Source organism: Crocodylus siamensis, chromosome 3 (genome assembly GCF_052110815.1).
Source record: "Crocodylus siamensis isolate JL-2025a chromosome 3, ASM5211081v1, whole genome shotgun sequence".
NCBI lineage: Eukaryota > Metazoa > Chordata > Crocodylia > Crocodylidae > Crocodylus > Crocodylus siamensis.
This window is the reverse complement of record NC_143397.1, coordinates 30,739,945-30,757,888: the sequence shown is the minus strand read 5'-3', so window position 1 is coordinate 30,757,888 and position 17,944 is coordinate 30,739,945. Positions and strand designations below refer to the sequence as shown.

Below are 17,944 nucleotides of genomic sequence, written 5' to 3'. Positions count from 1 at the left end.
GGGAAGAGCTTTCTGGAATTGATGGGTATTCTGATATTGCCTTCTGCCACGGGCACAGGAAGGCAATGTCATTGCTATGCCGACATTAACCTGACACTCAGAGTCAGTGAGCAGGGATATTTCCTCCTTCTTTTTGCTATAGTGTTGGATGTTTAGCAAAGCCTACTTTCTGCTATAAATCACAGGTGCTTCAAGATTTTCACACAATTTGTACTGTCTTTGCTTTTGACCACAAACATATTTTTTGGTTAGTGACTGATTAGTGGTAACATTGTGTTAATTAGTGGAACCATGATATCAGAGAGGGAACCCTGGGGAGGGAGAATGCACCTACAAGCACAGCTGGCCAGTTCTGTCACCTAATGTACAGGGAGAGTCAAAGCTGGGGCCTCACCTTGTCCCTGGGTTTCTTCACACTTTGGGGCACCCAGAGGAAGTGACAGAGAAACCTCTTCCTCTCCTGAGTACCAGAACTGGAAGTTTGATTGCAGTACTCTGGGCCAGGCAGATTTGACACCACTGCTTCGCCACTAACAAGCCCTGACAATTGGAACATGTATGTGCTAAGGGAAACTGACTGAAAGTAATCCTTCTGCATAGTAAGTGCAGCTGAGCACTGACTCACACAGCTGTCTAAAAAAATACAGTGCACATTTTCATCTATTTAATAAAAGACCTAATTTCTAATTCATGTTTATTTGTCCAATCCTTTTAACTGAAAGGAGGTATAATTGTAACCTTTTTTTTTACCCCAGGTTCAACTATAACAACTGAAGGTGTCCATCAGCAAACTCGGGAGAGTTTTTCTGAGAATACATCAGGGTGGCATGGCAGATCCACAGATGGTAAAAAAAACCCCCACTTTTAGCTGTTTGCCCATTATCCCCTTTTTAGTAAATGGCCATGATAGCCTTCTGTCTGCTAAATTTTATATAATGTAGTACATACCTTTCAGGACTCTTATTCTGAATATTCAGATGGCTTTTCCAAAGTCACACCACAACTCATTGTCATTACCAGAATCAAAACCCATGAATGAAATCTTGGCTGCGCTGAAGTCAGTCCTATAGCTGCAACTGCTTGCCCAGGCTTTATCAGTTAGACAAGAATACCTCACAGGCAAGTTGCTCACCTTCTCAATGTCTTAGGAACTGGACCTGAAATCAGATTTAAACATGATAGCTTTCATTTCATTGAATCACAGAAAATTAAGGTTGCAAGGGACCTCAGGAGGTCATCTAGTCCAACCCTGTGCTCAAAACAGGACCATCCTCAACTAGATCATCTCAGCCAAGGTTTTGTTAAGCTAGGTCTTAAAAACCTCCAAGGATGGAGATTCTACCATATCTCTAGGTAACCTGTTCCAGTGTTTTACTATCCTTATTGTGAAAAGTTTTTTTCCTAATATCTAACTTAAACTTCCCTTGCTGCAACTTGAGACCCTTCCTCCTTCTTCTGTCATCTGTCATCACTGAGAACAGTCTAGCTCCATCCTCTTTGAAACCACCCTTCAGGTAGTTGAAGGCTGCTATTAAATCCCCTCTCAGTCTTTTCATCTCCAAACTAAATAAGCCCAGTTCCCACAGTCTCGTCTCAAAAGTCATGTTCCCCAGCCTCCAAACCATTTTCATTGCCCTCTGCTGGACTCACTCCAATTTGTCTACATCCTTTCTGTAGTGGGGGGCCCAAAACTGGGCACAGTACTCCAGATGTTGCATCACCAGTGTTAAATAGAGGCGGGGAAAATCACTTCCCTCAATCTGCTGGCAGTGCTTCTACTAATGTAGCTCAGTATGCTATTAGACTTCTTTGCAGCAAGGGCACACTGTTGACTCGTATTCAGCTTGTTTGCTGTAACTCCCAGGGCCTTTTCTGCAGAGCTACTACTTAGCCAGTCTGTGCCCAGCCTGTAGTGGTAACTGTAAGCACACAGACAGTTCAGGCACATGAGTTGCTCCATGGTAAATCCTGCTCCTTGGTAAATCAGACAGTTTACTTCTGAACCAGGCTAAGGTTTGTAGTCACAGCAGGGCTGCTGCAAGCATATGAACCTTTACTGTGGGTCACATGCTCTGTAGTAAGTCCCTGTTTCCAGTTAACTTTTGTCAATTAGATAATTTATCATACCCTTCATTTCCTCATCTTCCTTCTTTTCCTAAAAGAACTTGCACTAAACCTCATGGTCAAAATGTACGCCTCATTGACTTAAGCTAAATATCCTTTTTCCTAAATTGTCATAATTTAGAAAAGTTTCGCTTGCCCTCAGTTTCTATCAGCTTTGTGACAGTCACAGACACCTTCTTGTGGTCAGACTCCTGATTGTTACTGAGTTAGATAAGGGCAGTTGTTTTGTTAATATTAGACAGGCCCTGGTGTTTGTATTTGTGTATTAAAAGAACCCATTACACTACAGCAGTAACTCTCTGCAGCAGCATTGCATCTGTAAAGAAGAACATATCACTCGAGCTTTTCTATTTCCAATAGGTCCACGTTACACCACACAACAGACTAATCTCACGTGGATGGCGTATAACATATCCATACCTGGTAAATATATTCATTCTTCATCTTCTAGTATGTTTACAAATTATTTCCTTAGATTGCTATATGTATGTGCCTAAAGTGCAGTCACTTCTCATCTACAGCTTTATCAATAGCACTATAGTGGAGAAAAATACTAAACCACAGATCTTGTAAAAGAGAAAAGATGAGCAAGCTTGTCCCATTATTCATTGTTATTCTGTTCTAATAACTGTTATGCTGCGGAAAATGAGACTCCAAACATTTTATTAGAAATACAAGTAGGTGCAATAAGCACTTTGTCTTATCAACTCAGAATGACAAAATGTAAGAACCATAAATCAATTTAAGGAGGGGAAAATATGCTGTTGTAGTGAATTCACTTAGAGAAGCTGAGAGGAATTTAGGGCAGAAGGTACTCAGCAACTCAGCATCTTGCACAACCTGCTACCTTGGGAGGTGTCAAGGAGAGCCACAAGTGGATCATGTGAGGGAAAAATTCTGTTACAAGTTTGGGAGCTGAAACAAATGTATAGGACCAATAGAGGCTGAATCCTGAAATAAAATAGCTTACCATGAGTTAAAGTAGGAAGCAGTCACCAACATCCAGTCTGTAAGGCACTGAAGAGTCTCAGTTTCTATTGGATGAAATTCATTCTTTTCATAGATTTCATAGACATTAGGGCTGGAAGGGACCTCGGGAGATCATCAAGTCCAGCCCCCTGCCCAAAGGGCAGGAAGTCAGCTGGGGTCATAGGATCCCAGCAAGATAAGCATCCAATTTACTCTTGAAGGTGTTCAATGTAGGTGCTTGAACCACCTCCGCTGGCAGACTGTTCCAGACCTTGGGGGCTCGGACAGTAAAGAAATTCTTCCTTATGTCCAGCCTGAAACGGTCTTGCAGGAGTTTGTGACCGTTTGACCTCGTCATCCCTTGGGGTGCTCTGGTGAACAAACGTTCCCCCAGATCCTGGTGTTCACCCCTGATAAACTTATAGGTGGCCATCAGATCACCCCTGAGCCTGCGCTTTTCCAGGCTAAAGAGTCCCATGGCTCTCAGCCTGTCATCGTAAGTTCTGTTTTCCTGACCCCTGATTATGCGCGTGGCTCTCCTCTGGACTCTCTCAATGCCAAGGTTAGAAGTTGCCCCTTTAATTTAGTCTTTAGCCTACTTGTTACGATATTTTACTTGGGCAGAGGGCTAGTTAGATGGGCCCTATGGCTCACTTTCAAACATCTTTCTTCTCAGGAAGGGTAAAGGATGCGCAGTGCACTCAGTGCACCATGCCTTTTACCCATCCTGGATGCTGCATGATATGCTCCCGTGGAAAAGAAACCTTTAGGATTTTCAGGCAGGCAACGAACAGCAGATGTATCTATTAGGCAAAGTAGGAATGCCAAGGCTGAAATGAAATGTCAGCATTTTGCATGGAGGTGTGAAGCCAGAGATTTATTTTATATGACTTAAATGGCATATTATTCACATATTTTTTTCTCAGGCGATGACAATTTACAATAAAAATCTTATTTTTGGCTATTCACATTTGTATACCCAAGAAACTGGTCAAAAGCCACACACATGCATCTAGAAATGTTCTCTCATTGTTGTTTGTAGTATCAAGAATAGCTCAGGGGAACAGAATAGCAAGAGCAGATGGAACTGAAGATAGCTTAAATAATATAATATACAGTTGCTTCAAATAACAATTTTTTTCAGCTAGGCTCAGAAGGACCACAGGATAGATTTATAAAAAATACCAAGGGCCAGATCCACAAAATAATTTAGGTGTCTAACTCCTGCTGAATTCAAAGACAGTTAGACTTACAGGGCTAGATCCAGTTTACTTCCATAGGGCATCTTTACACATGCCCCGAGGTGAGGACAGGCTTTAATTACAGGAGATCTTGGGAGCTGCTGTAATTAAAGTGTCTGCAATGTCTCATGTATTCAGCATCCTGCTCTTCAAAATGTCACCCTGTTTCTAGGGACTCCTCAAGTTAAGAAAGGTCAAACTCACATTTCCCCTTTTCCAGTAAAATATCCTAACAAGTAGGCTAAAGACTAAATTAAAGGGGCAACTTCTAACCTTGGCGTTGAAGGAGTGGGGTCACTGGGTGTGTCTGCATGAGACGCTTTACCATGCAGTAGATTACGCGGGGATGCCTCCTGGTAATGTGGGGATCAGGACCCTCCTGGTCATGTGGCTATCCCCCCATGTGGCCTGATCTCTACCCCCTCCCCCTTGCCATCCCCTAGCTGGCATCCCGTGAGCCTGGAGCTCTCCCTGGCTGCTGCAATGGGGCAGGGGGGCAGGAACACCCCGGCCTCACCTGCTGTGCTTCGGAGCAAATTTGCTCCTAAGCCAGTGCACATGTAGACCCTTTCCCTGGGGACAATTTACTGCTCTTTTGCTCTTTTTGTAATGCATAGTAACTTTACTGTGCATTAATATCATGTGTAGACATGTCTAGGAGGACAGAAAACAAAATACAGCCTGACTCTGTGGCTTGTGTATATCTGTCACTTAGGCACTTTCAAAAGCCTTATCCCATGTCTCTTAAACTTTAGCTGTCTGGTTTTATGCTTTTCCATCTGTAGAATGATTTTGGATTCACTTATGCTAAATAATTGACTGGTTAAACAAATGGTTGCTTAACACTATAGTTCTGTCTACATTAAAGATTATATGCATAAATAACAATGGTTCAAATACTCAGCCTTTTACTAGTATAAAAGCAAGAAGGTATTTTCACTGCAGTTCTCAGGTTTTACATTAATGCAAGTGAAAACAAAAATTGGCTCTGTAATTGTAAAATATGCTTAAAAAAAACCCTTCCTAAAATAAAGAAGCATGTTGTTTCTTTCAGATCATTTCTAATCTGTTTTATTCATTTTGATAGGATTTTCTTCTCCATTAATGGAAAAAAATATCACATTAGACAGTCCAGCTAACATTGAACTCTCGTGTACTGTGGCCAGTGTATCTACTCATGCGGTAGCCATTGAAAAGGCTTGGAAGAAGGATACTAAAACAATCAAAAGTAATGTCACTAGTAATGAAACCAAAAATGTCTGGAGTACTCAGTATAAGTAAGTAGCTGCCTTCTTGATTGACGTTTGAAGGAATACAATTAAATGCATTTGTTGTTTGGTAGCTATGGGCAGCTTTGTGACACACATACTTCAGGATATCCGATCAAAAGTTTACCGAATAGAAAAATGTTATGTTATAAAAGGCTTAGACTTTTAAAAGGTCACACTGAATAAGGTGCAGTTAGGTTTAATATATTCCTGTAACTGGTATATGGAAGCCATGCATCAAGTAAAGGGCTAAGATTAACTCTGCCCTCTCTTTGTCCCCTCTTGCTTTAGAAAATGAAATTCCCCTCTTCCTTCTGGCTGGTAAACTGAGGTCTAAGCAAAGGAAACTGAAAAGGGAACAGGTGACTGAGTTAGTTCTCTCAGCCAGTTGCTACTCCAGCTACTGATTAGTCCTCTTAAACTGTACTGGTGTACTCTGTCCCTCTACTCTCCTTCCCACCATGGGGATAAGAGATGAAAAAGCCTTTTGCCCTCCTCCACTTTATTTACTTACTGGAAGGAAGACAGTGATCATTCATTCTACATACTCACTGACAGAAGCACAGAACCAAACCAGCCTAATTTGCAGAAAAGAGGATTTAGTTTGGCTATTAGCAAAATCATTAAGATGGAAGAACCCAATAGGCAAACTAGGGATGCTGTGAAATCTCCTATATGGGAAGTCTTCTAAGAATATGTTAGAACAGGGCTGTCCAGCTTCTAAGTGGCTGGGAGCTGCATGCCCTTTGAGGGAGCCACATGCTGCACAGATCACACCAGCATGGGCCACAGGTCCCCTGCTCTGCAAACTGGACTGGTGCTTTTCCCACCCCTCCCCCTCACAAGCATGTGTAGTGCAGGCATGCTGGCCTCACACTCAGCTCCCCAGCCACAGGCTCCCGTGTTGCATGGGCATCCCAAACTACATGCTTCCCCGGCACCATGGGCTGTGCCCTGCTCCGGATCAAGTCTGCTCTGATGCGCTGGATTTCTGGTGTGACAGACCAGACAAAAATATGTGTATAAATGCCCAATGATTCCAGATCAACATGTCTATGGTTCTAATCCTTTTGGGTAAAAAGGCAGATGAATAATGCATAATAGATAGAAAAAGGAAAAAAAAAACATATGAAATGCATTTAAACTCTGTTATTCATAGGAAGTTTTAAAGGCATATAGAAGTTTCTAGATATGAACTCCCTGGACTGCCATTTTTAATTTTCTAGATTCAAAATGTATAGAGCCAGAAGAGACCATTGTCATAATTTAGTCTGATCTCCTATATAACACAGGCCATACAATTTTCCTGAGTTCATTCTTACGAGAAAAAATAGAACATATATTTTAGAAAGAAAAACATTATTTTCTGTATTAAAAATCTACAATTCTGAAGCATTTGCTAGGACTACTAATTAGGATTTGTTGATTCCTTCACAGTTAGTTGTTTGTTTTTGATTTCCCAGTCTAAATTTGTCTAGCTTCTAGTTCTTATTATATCATAAACTCACTGGCCATATCTAGATTTCATCTAGGCCATGTTAGAGACTATGAACTGTAGTGCAGCTCATGCTATATGCGAAAAGGGGTACACTTCACCACTTCGGAATGTCATTAGGCACCTTCCGGTCAGTATGATAGAGACAGCAAGCATACTGGCATGCATCTGGTGGTTACCTTACATATATGTTGGGATGTAGTATGTACACAAATAGGCATGCTGTGCTTCATTCCAGGGCTCCCGAACATGGTTTAGAAGCATTATGTTCATCTGCTTTGACTTCCTGCATTAGTAACGACTATGGAACAGATTCCCCCATTAGACACATAAGTGGATGTAAGCCCCTGAATGCAATTCTGTTCTAATGTGAAAAACTGTTAATATAAAAGGTGGATGAGTTCTCCACCTTGCTGCTTTTTCTGACTCAGTCTTCAGGATAAGATGACAGTGGGCATGTCTACATGTGCATTAATGTGCTGTAGGTACAGCACATTAAGTTTAGTACTTGTAATAACAGGTACTAACTAAATGTGCAGTAACCGGCACTACATTGCAGTAGTCCCAGTGCATGCCTTTTAAGTGATGCTAATGTGCAGTAGACTAATTCTGCTGCATATTAGTGAATCACTGCAAAAGCTATGCTATTGCTGTAATGTGCATTAGAATTAATTCTACTGCTTGTTTAGCCTCACATATAGATATGCCCAGTGTGTTACAAAAGTAGATGCATTAATGGATTTTTAGGACTTGAGGGCAGAATAGAAATGCATCTAGTTGCTCAAGTCTACTTAAAAGAAATCTAGCTCTGTCCATTTCATTAAGTACATGGTCACCTAAACCAACCATTTGTGGATGAATTACATCATATCCTTTGGGAAGATACTCAATTTTGAGTCTCTGTTAGTGAATTACAGAAAGATGAAAAGAAAGATGTTATCATAGACTCACATTTTTTTCTCACAGGGTTTGTATATTCTTTTTCTTTTAGCCCGTATTAAGAACCCAAACTCCCATCTTTCTGCAAATTTTATTTTGTTCAGTAATTATTTTTCATCTTAGTATCTGGTGTCTAAAATATGAGGAATGAGTACCTGGTATCTAAAAGTAGAATAAAAAAATATTTCACAATTTTTCAGATTGCAGATCCGAGAGAAAAAAGACATGGGAAGTTACATGTGTGTTATGAAAGGTGAACACGAAGTGCAAGCTGTCTTTCATTTAAAAGGCAAGTTGTATTAACTCTGGTTGTTTCAGTTTAAGGACGTATAAACACTGAAGTCCTGTGATCATATTTTATAATGGTTGAGAAAAAACAGTTGAATAACTTCTAGGTTTCTGACTCTGGAATTTGGATTGAAAAGTACCAGCCAAAACACTGCAGGTAAGTGAGAATTAATACCAGTTATCTATATTTGTCATTTGTGAGGCATGCAAATAAAAGTTTTGGGAAAAGATTAAAATATCACATGATATGAGTTTCTTCCCTCAAATTCTTCTACTAGAAAAGCATGATCCTATACCACTTTGCATAAGTCTTTGAAAAAACATTAACCTGTCTATTTTTGTAATGAATCGTCATCTTAGCATAAAGACAAAGCAAAAAGCAGTGAGCAGAAAGAAGACCTATTTGGTTTTTATGTGTTAGTTAGAACACACAACTTGAGCATTCATGGTAAAAGGTTACTTAAGGTTTTTAAAACGTGATTAATGATTTTAAAAGCCTCAGTTTTTATGTGCTTCTCTTCATGTGGTCTGATTTTGTTTTTTTAGTGACTGGGTACTCATTCCTGTCTGAAATCAGGCTTTTTAGTGTTATTAGTGACTCATTACTGCCAAAACCTGAAACAGTGAAATTTCAAGTCACATTTGCAGATTCAGACCAACAAGACTTAATTGACATTCACAGGAGAATCAGTAGTGACATAAATACTTGAACTGGTTTTAGATAACAAATTCAGATACAGATGAAAATGGGCAATTGAAAAAGCGTTATTTAATTCAGAATAAATATGTACATTGTCTTATATATCTGTACAGAATACACGAGTGTGTTAAAAACATGCAGTTTGGATATGTTAGGAATTAGAGCGTACCCTAAATATTGGCAGGAAAAATTCAACTGACCTAAAAACAATTGAAACTAATGTAAAATATTGTAGAATTTCCAACAAAGGAAATTCTGTCCCTGACTTTTGGCATCACGTAAAATAATAAGGTAGCAAAACACAAAAATATAAGAACAGCAATGGTTAAAGAGAACTCAAAACATACAGAAAAGTGTTTGGTGTTCATTGGTCTGTCAAAAAAACCAATTGAGTCAGTGAACAATACAATATATCTACCTGGTTATATGCCCTAAAAATACTATAAGCCTTATAGGAATTGCAGTTAGTAAGCTAAGTTTGCAGCTGAAGTATACTAGCTCAGTACCATTGTAGTGAGTGGAGCTAATGCTGATTTATCTCAGCAGGATATCTAGTCACATAACTTTGAGAAAGAAGCTGGAACTTTATCCCTCTTGCTACAAAGTCTTTAATAGCAGCACTGACATCTGCTTTCAAACCTCCAGCCACTAGAGAGAAGACTGCTAACTGCACTTATTTCTGTGTTGATGGGAAAAAAAGGGAAAAGAAAGAAGTATATTGTTTTACTTAGACTGTCTTTCCACATCAAAAAATGTCAATCTACTTTTACTTACCAGCACCTGGATAAGATTTAACAGAATGTGTACTCTAGTCTGTTTTAAATAGGTCAGAGGAAGTCTTATCCTTCTGAAAGTATAAAATAGCTACTGTCTTAGCACTAAGAAGACTTAATCAACACAGAAGTCACCTCTGTCAGAACACAATGAATAGGGACCTGTTGATTTATTACTATGAGATGGGAGAATTGCTTTAAAATAGCTGAATGCTGCCACTTTTGATGCCATAAAAGCTGTCTTGACATCCTCTCAGATTGATGCCAGTATTCAGGAAAGGAGGAAAGAGCAAGCTCTGTATCTTCCAGTGGTAATGTGATGAGACTACTTTCTAAGGCACAAGAAATTACTAATCTGTTAATATAGCTGTTTACAAACAGATAAGGTCATATAATTTGTTGAGTAACAAGTAAAGAGATCTATTCATGGACTAAAATCAGACTGGCAGGATGCCTCAAGTGGAGTTAGAGAGGGGGCTGTTCAGGCTTAACATTTTTGTTCATGACTTGGATACAGAAATAAAGGGTACGCTGGTCAATTTTGCAGACAAGACAAAACTGGAAGGAATTTTAAACATTTTCAGAAGTTGGATAAAAATGAAAAGGGTTCTTGGTAAAATGAAGAATTGAGCTATAGACAGCAATATGAAATTCAACAAAGTTCTACGCATAGGGAAGAAAAGCCACATATATAGATGCTGGCTTAGCAGTAGCATTGCTAAGGATCTGTAGCATGGTGGATCAGAATGTAACGTGAGTGTAATGTGATGCTGTCACAAAAAAGATAAACACAATTTTGGGTTGCATTAACAAAAGAATTGCATCTAGTGGTAGTGCCACTCTAGTCAATGCTGTTTGGCCTGATCTGAAGTACTATGTCCAGTCTTGAGCACTACATTTTAAAAAGGATGCAGGTCCAATAGGTTAGGAAAGTGAGTTGTATTAAGAAATACTTAAGGAATTAGGTATGTTTAGTTTGTAAAACAGGAGGTGAAAGGGACCTGAGAGCAGTTTTCAAATGTATGAAAGGCATCCATAAAGAAGATCAGGTAATATTGCTCTCTCTTGCTTGTTTTCTCTCTTCCAGAGGACAGGAGATGTAGAAATAGACTTAAAATGCAGCAAAACAGATTTAAATCAGATCTCAGGAAAAACTCCTCGGGTTCTTAACATCCAGATTGTCTGCACATTAACACCTAAAATTGGTTTTAAGTATTCATTATGCAACTCAAAGTTATGCTAGTCCAGGGCAGGATTATAGCTGATCTATGGGCATTTTTACATGTGCCCGGGGGGGATGTGTTAATTAGAGTGGCTCTAAAGTGTCATTGCTGTCTAGCATATCAGCATCCCCGCGCTTAAAAATGGCAGTGGGGGCACTTGAACTAACGCTCATTCAACAAGCTTTAGTTCAAGCACCCCTGCCACCATGTTGAAGCGCATGGATGGCAGACTTAATCAAGTCTGTTCTGACATGCAGGAATTCCAGCACATCAGAGAAGTCTCGCTGCTCATGTATATACAGCCTGTGTTGCACTAAGGTGTAACCAGTCTAGGCTACACCTTAGTGTAAACAACCTACCTGGCCCCCCTCCCTTGCTACCCCAGATAAGGCCCACTGGTGCACCTGCCCTCTCCAGCACCCCAGATCCCTGCCTACCCCTCCACTTGTGGCTGCCTACACTGTCTGTCCCTGGGGAGCAGGCAGGAATGGATTAACCTGTCTGCCCAGCTGGGACTGCTGCTGTTACTCCTCTCTTGGCAAGCTCAGCTCCATGAAGATCAGCTGCTGACAGCTGGGCAGGTAAGTTAACCCTTCCTTGACTGATCCCCTGGGACAGACAGCCAAGCAACTACAAGTAGGTACAGCGAGGGGTGGAGTGGGGGCAGAGGGGAAACCCAGAGTGAGAGGGGAGGAGGAGAAATTCTTACCTTTCCATCTTTCAGGCCCATGCTGACCTGAAGTGTTTGCTCCAAGTTTGAGCTAGCGCTCAACACTTGTATGGCTCACAGTGTAAGATGTAACAAGGCCCTAAGGGCAATAGGACAATGGAACACCCTGCCTAAGGAAATTGTAGGATTTCCTTCATTAGTTTTTCCAGAAGCAGCCAGATAGTTATCTGCGGTAGTTTGGAATAGACACTCTTGCATCTGTGCAAGAAGCTGGACTAGATAACCAGCCATGTCCCTTCTAGTCTGTATGATTCTGACTCAGGGTGTGATTACAAATGAGTTACTGTCAGGGATCTATTTGTTCCCAAATGCTGGGATTTTGTGAAAGAGCCATATGGTGAAATACAGTCACACTAGCAAAACTTACAGTGACTTCAGTGGAGCCAGGATCTCACCCGTGGTGCCTACAAGAATAGAGAGTCTTACAGAAAAGCTCACAGGTTGCTCAGGAAATATCTAGTACAGAGTATCCCTGCATATATATTGGCAACCGGTATCCATATAATAAGCTTGAATAGATGAAAGATGCCTTGCGGCTATGTATAAAATGTCGGGCAATCTGGGACTTTAATCCAGTACAGTAAACTAGTTCAAAAAAGCAAAGATAGGGGAAGGGTAACTCATCATGTCCTCTTCCCTTTTTTCAGTTATTTGCTCCTAGGCTGAGCCAGATGGGTAGTAGCTCCTGTATTCCACTGATCTGTTATTCTGAGTGGCCAACACGCAATGGCTTGGGGGGAGGCACCTTACCTCCTTCCCTACGTGTAGGGATGTGTAAAGACTAGAGATAGACACCATGTAAACCAGCAAGTACTGTGTACATACTATCCACGGTCCATGCGGCAGTTACATACGCTGCTAGTGGCAGTTGTAACTGTCATATGTAGGGCCATATCTTATTACTGAGCTGTACACCAAACTTTTTTCCACTTCAGTAGCAATCCTCTGTGCAGAATACAGCAGTTTTATGGGGCTTTTTGGTAAAATAATTAAATTTGTGTTGCTTCCTTTACCTTCCTCTAATTTATTGCCTTTTTTGTTTTGTTTTTGCCCTCTTCCCCAAATTGCACAGTGTCACAGGGACACTTAGGTGCCCTGTTCCTAGAATAGGATTAAGGAGCTGCCAATCACCCGGGCAGCTCAGGTGCCGGTTGCTGGGGCAACCAGGCAGGTCACATGGCCAAAAAGGGGGCAGGGCCAGACCTTTATAAATAGCCCAGGCCAGCGCCTGGGAGGCAGTTCCCTCCAGACAGCCGCAGGAGCAGGAGCTTTGCGGGAGAGCTGAGCAGGCTGGGTGGATGGTTGCTGCCTGACCACGCAGACCGGCTGCAATGATGCAGGGGTAGGGAGAACCCTAAGAGGAACATGGTGAAGAGCCTAGTGAGTGCAAGCTTTGTGTTATAAGCTGGTAGGCTTCTGGTTTGTGTTGCAGCTGCTTGGCTCGTGGTTTTGTTACTGTTTAATACCGGAGGACCGGGTGAGGCTGTAGGGGTGCGAGGAGGCCTCACAGGGGCTCCCCAGTAGTTTGGGGGTTCCCGGTGCCCAGCAGGGACACAGTGAGCAGTGCCACAGTGGGCACAGCGTTTTAGAGTGCCGGAGAGGCGTCCGGTGAGTGGGGGTTGGGACCCCAGCCCGCGAGGGCGGTTGCCTGGTAGGGTGTACGACCCGGAGGTAGGGTCAGGGGGCCAGGCACGGCTACGAGCCACCTGAGCCCCAGGCGCGAGCAGCGCGAGAAGCGCGGTATAGGCGTGGGAAGCGCAAGCAGTGCGAGAGGCACGATATAGGCCCAGAGGGGCAAGGAAGCGCGAAAGGCGCGGCACGAGCGCGAGAGGCGTGATATAGGCCCGTGAGGGCGATATTTTGTCCAGTGTGGGCAAACGACCCAGGAAAGGGGTCAAGGGGCCAGGCATGGCTGCGGGCCACCTGAGCCGCAAGCGCGAGAGGCGTGGCAGAGGCCCCAGGGGGGCAACGAGCGCGAGAGGTGCGGCAGAGGCCCCAGAGGGGCAACGGATGCGAGAAGCGCGAGCGGCACGAGAGGCACGACATAGGCTCTGAGAAGGCGGGGACCCCAGAGGGTTAGGAGGGGCGCAGGTTGTGTGACAGGCCCAGGAGCGCCGGTAAAGGGGCGCAGGTTACAGGACAAGCCCAAAGGCGCTGGTAGAGGGGCGCAGGTTACACGACCGGCCCAGGGGCACCAGTGAAGGGGCTCCAGGTGCGCAACAAACCCAGGAGTGCCACAGAGGGGGTGCCAGGTGGGTGACAGACCTGGGAGTGCCAGAGAGGGGCACCAAGGCGTGGTGAGCCCAGGGGTGCCAGAGAGGGGCGACGAAGGGCAAGGACTTAATAACATCCGGGAACAGCTGCGAGGCTTGGGGGGTGCTAAAGGGGAGGTTTGGAGGCACGCATAGCCCTTAAGGCTGGGGTGCACCGAGTCACCCTATAAGGGACGGGGAGTAGTGCCAACATATTACCGTGGACAAGGGAATCGTAGGCAGCCTCCACTACAGAACCATAACAGCAAAGACATGGCGGCCGAGACAAGAGGGTGCTAGGTCGCCCATGTGACATGGTAAGGGGCACAAGGGGCATCACAGCCACCCCTGCGTCCTGCCCCGTGACACACAGGATTGGCAATAGTGTTACTGATGCTGTCCTTTTTTACTGAAATGGGCGAGTAATAAAGGCACTCTGAATTAAAAAAGCTCTTTTAAAGATATAACATGTTTTTTATTAATCCATAAATATATACCAAATAATGAGGCTCCAGGCTGGATTGATGTACATTGCTAATATATGAATAAAAACTAAGATTTTACAGATAAAGCAAGGCTGGTCTAGTAGATTGAGCAAGTACTGGAAAAGTCTATGAGATGTATTTTATCATATATTGATTCAGTTAAGTTATATTAATATCCATTTGTTATACTTATATAGCATCCAGGTTGTCAAATGTTACTAGTTTGCAAGCTCCTGCAAGGTGAATTTGTAGACTGAAAGTTTGAATACACAGAATATAGTATGTACAACTGGGGAGTGGGAGTAGATAGAGAGGGGTGCTGAGAAAATATGGGGGGGGGTGCTCTTTTACAGAGGTTTTGAACATGGGTTGAAAATGAGGTTGGGTTGTGGGGGAGAACTCTCTCCTTAGTCAGAGGTAGGGAAGTGGAAGAGGACTGGGTTGCTTTTGAATTTGGGGGGGGGTTGGGGGGGGGCAGGGATTCTTCTTGAATGTTTTTTCTATTTCTGTAATTTTTTGTCTTATAAACTTTCCTGAGTCCTTTTTGGGAACAAATGTATTTATTTAACTTTGCAACAGAAAACATTCAAAATTTATGGTTGTCCAATCAAGAAAGAGCAAGACACTTACCTTGGAGCTTACATAGATTGACAAAGGTTTCATGATATAAATGGTATAGTTACAAATCTTTGACATCAGTCCTTGATTTTTTTAAAATCAAGATAAATTGTATATTATTTGGCAAAAAAAGTTTTATAGGCACACATAGCTTACCAAATATTACACTGTTATGGTCTTTAGTGAAAAGTCTTATCGTTTTAGAGATTGTAGGAATTTTTATATTAAGTTTATGCATTTTAAAGAATACAGCAATTTGAAGTATGGATGACTCTCAACTGCATATGGGGAAAAATAACAAGAATTTGGGTTTTGCTTTAAAAGCTACTTTTATGTAACTACTGTATTGCAACCGTTCTGCAAATGGGATTTCTATAAACTTCAGTGGAAAGTCTGTGTATAGACTATCAGCCAAAAACAACTACTCATTAGATCAAGCATTAGTAGCCATCTGCTATCTAATTGTTTTCCACTTAATACAAGAACAGAAAAGTGAATGGATGTGTTACTAAAATGCTTTGATGCTCTCTGTGTTTTAGCTAAGTCCATTAGAGCTCACTTGATAATTTTTCTCTATTTGTTCTTAGTGCCTAAAATTAAAGGAAAAGAAAAGCCCATAGTCAGTTATGAAGGAGATTCTGTTGTCATAGTATGTGAAAGTGGCAACTATATTCCTATCACTTGGATCTGGTATACAACTAATGGAAGTCACCAGGTAAGATTTCCATTTGTTGGACAGGCAGAACAATTGCATTAAAACTGATTACAAAATGGCAACCTGCTTGCCAAGTATAATTAACTCATGGTACATGGATCTATTACAACTCTGACAAGTCCTACCTTGGTCTTTAGTTATGGCTGATATAAAAACATACACATGGTAAAATTACTGAATCTATGGTTACTGATGTTAGAGAAAACTTTATGAAGACCGGGATTCCAAAAGGCACTTTTAGGTGCCTCTAACTGAGACTTCACAACACTTCACAGTTATCCCCAGCAATTGATTCAAATGGTCAGGGGAGAGGCAGACATCGCTCAAGGCTGATTTCACCTGTGCATCCTCCTGGTTAGAGCACTCAACTGAGAAAGCGAATAACTAAATTCTGGGGCATGTCCACATGTGCAATTAACATGCAGAAATAAATGTCCTGTGCACAACATGGAGTGCATCCAGCTGGGGCAGTCTGGACTGGCAGGCGACCTATGTAGTCAGCCTGGCAACCCAGAGCTGCTATGACCAGGCTTCATGTGCTGTAGGGAGGGCTTCCTGGAGCACAGGGTGTCACAGTGCAGGGCTAGCTGGAAGGCAGCCCTCTGCCCTAGCCATCTAGGAAGCGGCATGTGGAGATGGGAGAGCAGGAAGCTGTGGACTGCCTGCTCCCCATCTCAAGGCACGCTGTGCCCCAGTCAGCTGCAGGCCAGAACCTCCACTGGAGCATGTGAAGATGGGGAAGCAAGCAACCCAGGGCTGCCTGCTTCCCCGTCTCTGCGTGCTGCAGAGCCCCCAGGCTGAGACACTGTGCCACAGCCACTCTGCAGTCGGCTAGTGCTCAGTGTGCCTTGAGAGGGGGGAGCAGGCAGCCCTGGACAGCCCTGCTGCCCTGTCTCCACATTTGTCCTGGTGCATACTTTATTTGCCAACTGTCTCTGCACATATGTGGGATCCTAGTTTAGGATATCAGTTCAAAATTTGTTTTCCAATGGCAAATGTTAGAGATGCTGAATCTATGAGACTGGTCAGACTGGTGTGACTGACTGCCACCAGTTTTCTGTTTTGACCCTGTTCCCCAGTGACCTGCTGAATGCGTGGCCAAGCATAGATATTTCTATTTAGAAATTCTACTTATTGCAGTCCCTTTACAGAATCTGAAGTAAGCCCATTGCTTATGAAAGCTCATGCTATTTTTTCTGATTTAATTAGCCTCTTAGAACAGGGGTGTCAAAGATATGGCCTGCAGGTTGGATCCAGCCACAGAACCATATAATCTGGCCCCCGGTATAGCCTGTGGGTCTACACACTGCATGTGGCACATGGTGAATCAGCCTTGCATGCAGTGCCTGTTTCAGCCAGTCCAGGATTTACTGCATGCAGCACCCACTGTGGCTGGTCCAGGATGCATGCTGGATCTGGCATGGGTGGCCAGTCTGTGGGCCCAATCCAGCCTGGAGAGCTGGCCACTTGACTAAGAATGAATGAATGAATGAATTTGACACTCCTGGGTCCATAGGGGTAAAAACAAATGTCAGATTTCCCTCAGAATGGAGATTTTTATCCTGGAAACCTAGGCTAGAAACAGATGTCACTGAATAAAGTTAATCAGTTGTAGAAGGAGAACCCCACTTTCCCTGCTCACCCAGACCCATTCCTGGCAATTCCAGGAGCAGGCAAGCATTCCCCAGATTGTTCCTGGGATCATAGGGGATGACTGGGTCAATGCAGAACCCCAGTTTTCCTGCTTATGGAGAGGTGCCCCAAGAATCCCTGGAACTTCTTTGTAAGCAGGGAAAGCTGGGCATGTGGTCGGGGGCTTGGGAGGCACCTGCCCAGGGTGGTTGGAGTGTGTGAGCAGCTCAGTTCCACAGAACTAATAGATGTCTGCTGCAATAAATCGGCAAAGTCTATTACAGTACTACCTTTTGCTGGGCCAAAGTTTTCCCTTTGCTGTGGTATGACAAAGGATAGCACTATTTGTGCTACCATAAATTTCATGATTGCACAAATAAGGTCAGATGGCCTCTGTTTCCACCCCTACAGATGTAAAAGCCCATTTTCCCACTTTAAGACTGAGTACACTTTATCCAAGATAATACTTTGTTTCTGGGATTATTGCAGTTT

At 42.9% G+C, this 17,944-nt stretch overlaps 1 protein-coding gene across 3 annotated transcripts in view; it reads left to right on the top strand.

The window, feature by feature from the left end:
* EMB (embigin) overlaps positions 1–17,944 on the top strand; it is a 42,357-nt gene that overhangs the window by 12,246 nt on the left and 12,167 nt on the right. For all 3 annotated transcript variants that reach the window (XM_090038050.1, XM_090038049.1, XM_090038048.1), the window contains 5 exons: positions 756–845; positions 2,485–2,547; positions 5,422–5,611; positions 8,237–8,325; positions 15,693–15,820. In XM_090038050.1, coding sequence (XP_089894176.1) covers positions 756–845; positions 2,485–2,547; positions 5,422–5,611; positions 8,237–8,325; positions 15,693–15,820 — 560 coding nt within the window. The remainder of the gene's footprint in view (positions 1–755; positions 846–2,484; positions 2,548–5,421; positions 5,612–8,236; positions 8,326–15,692; positions 15,821–17,944) is intronic.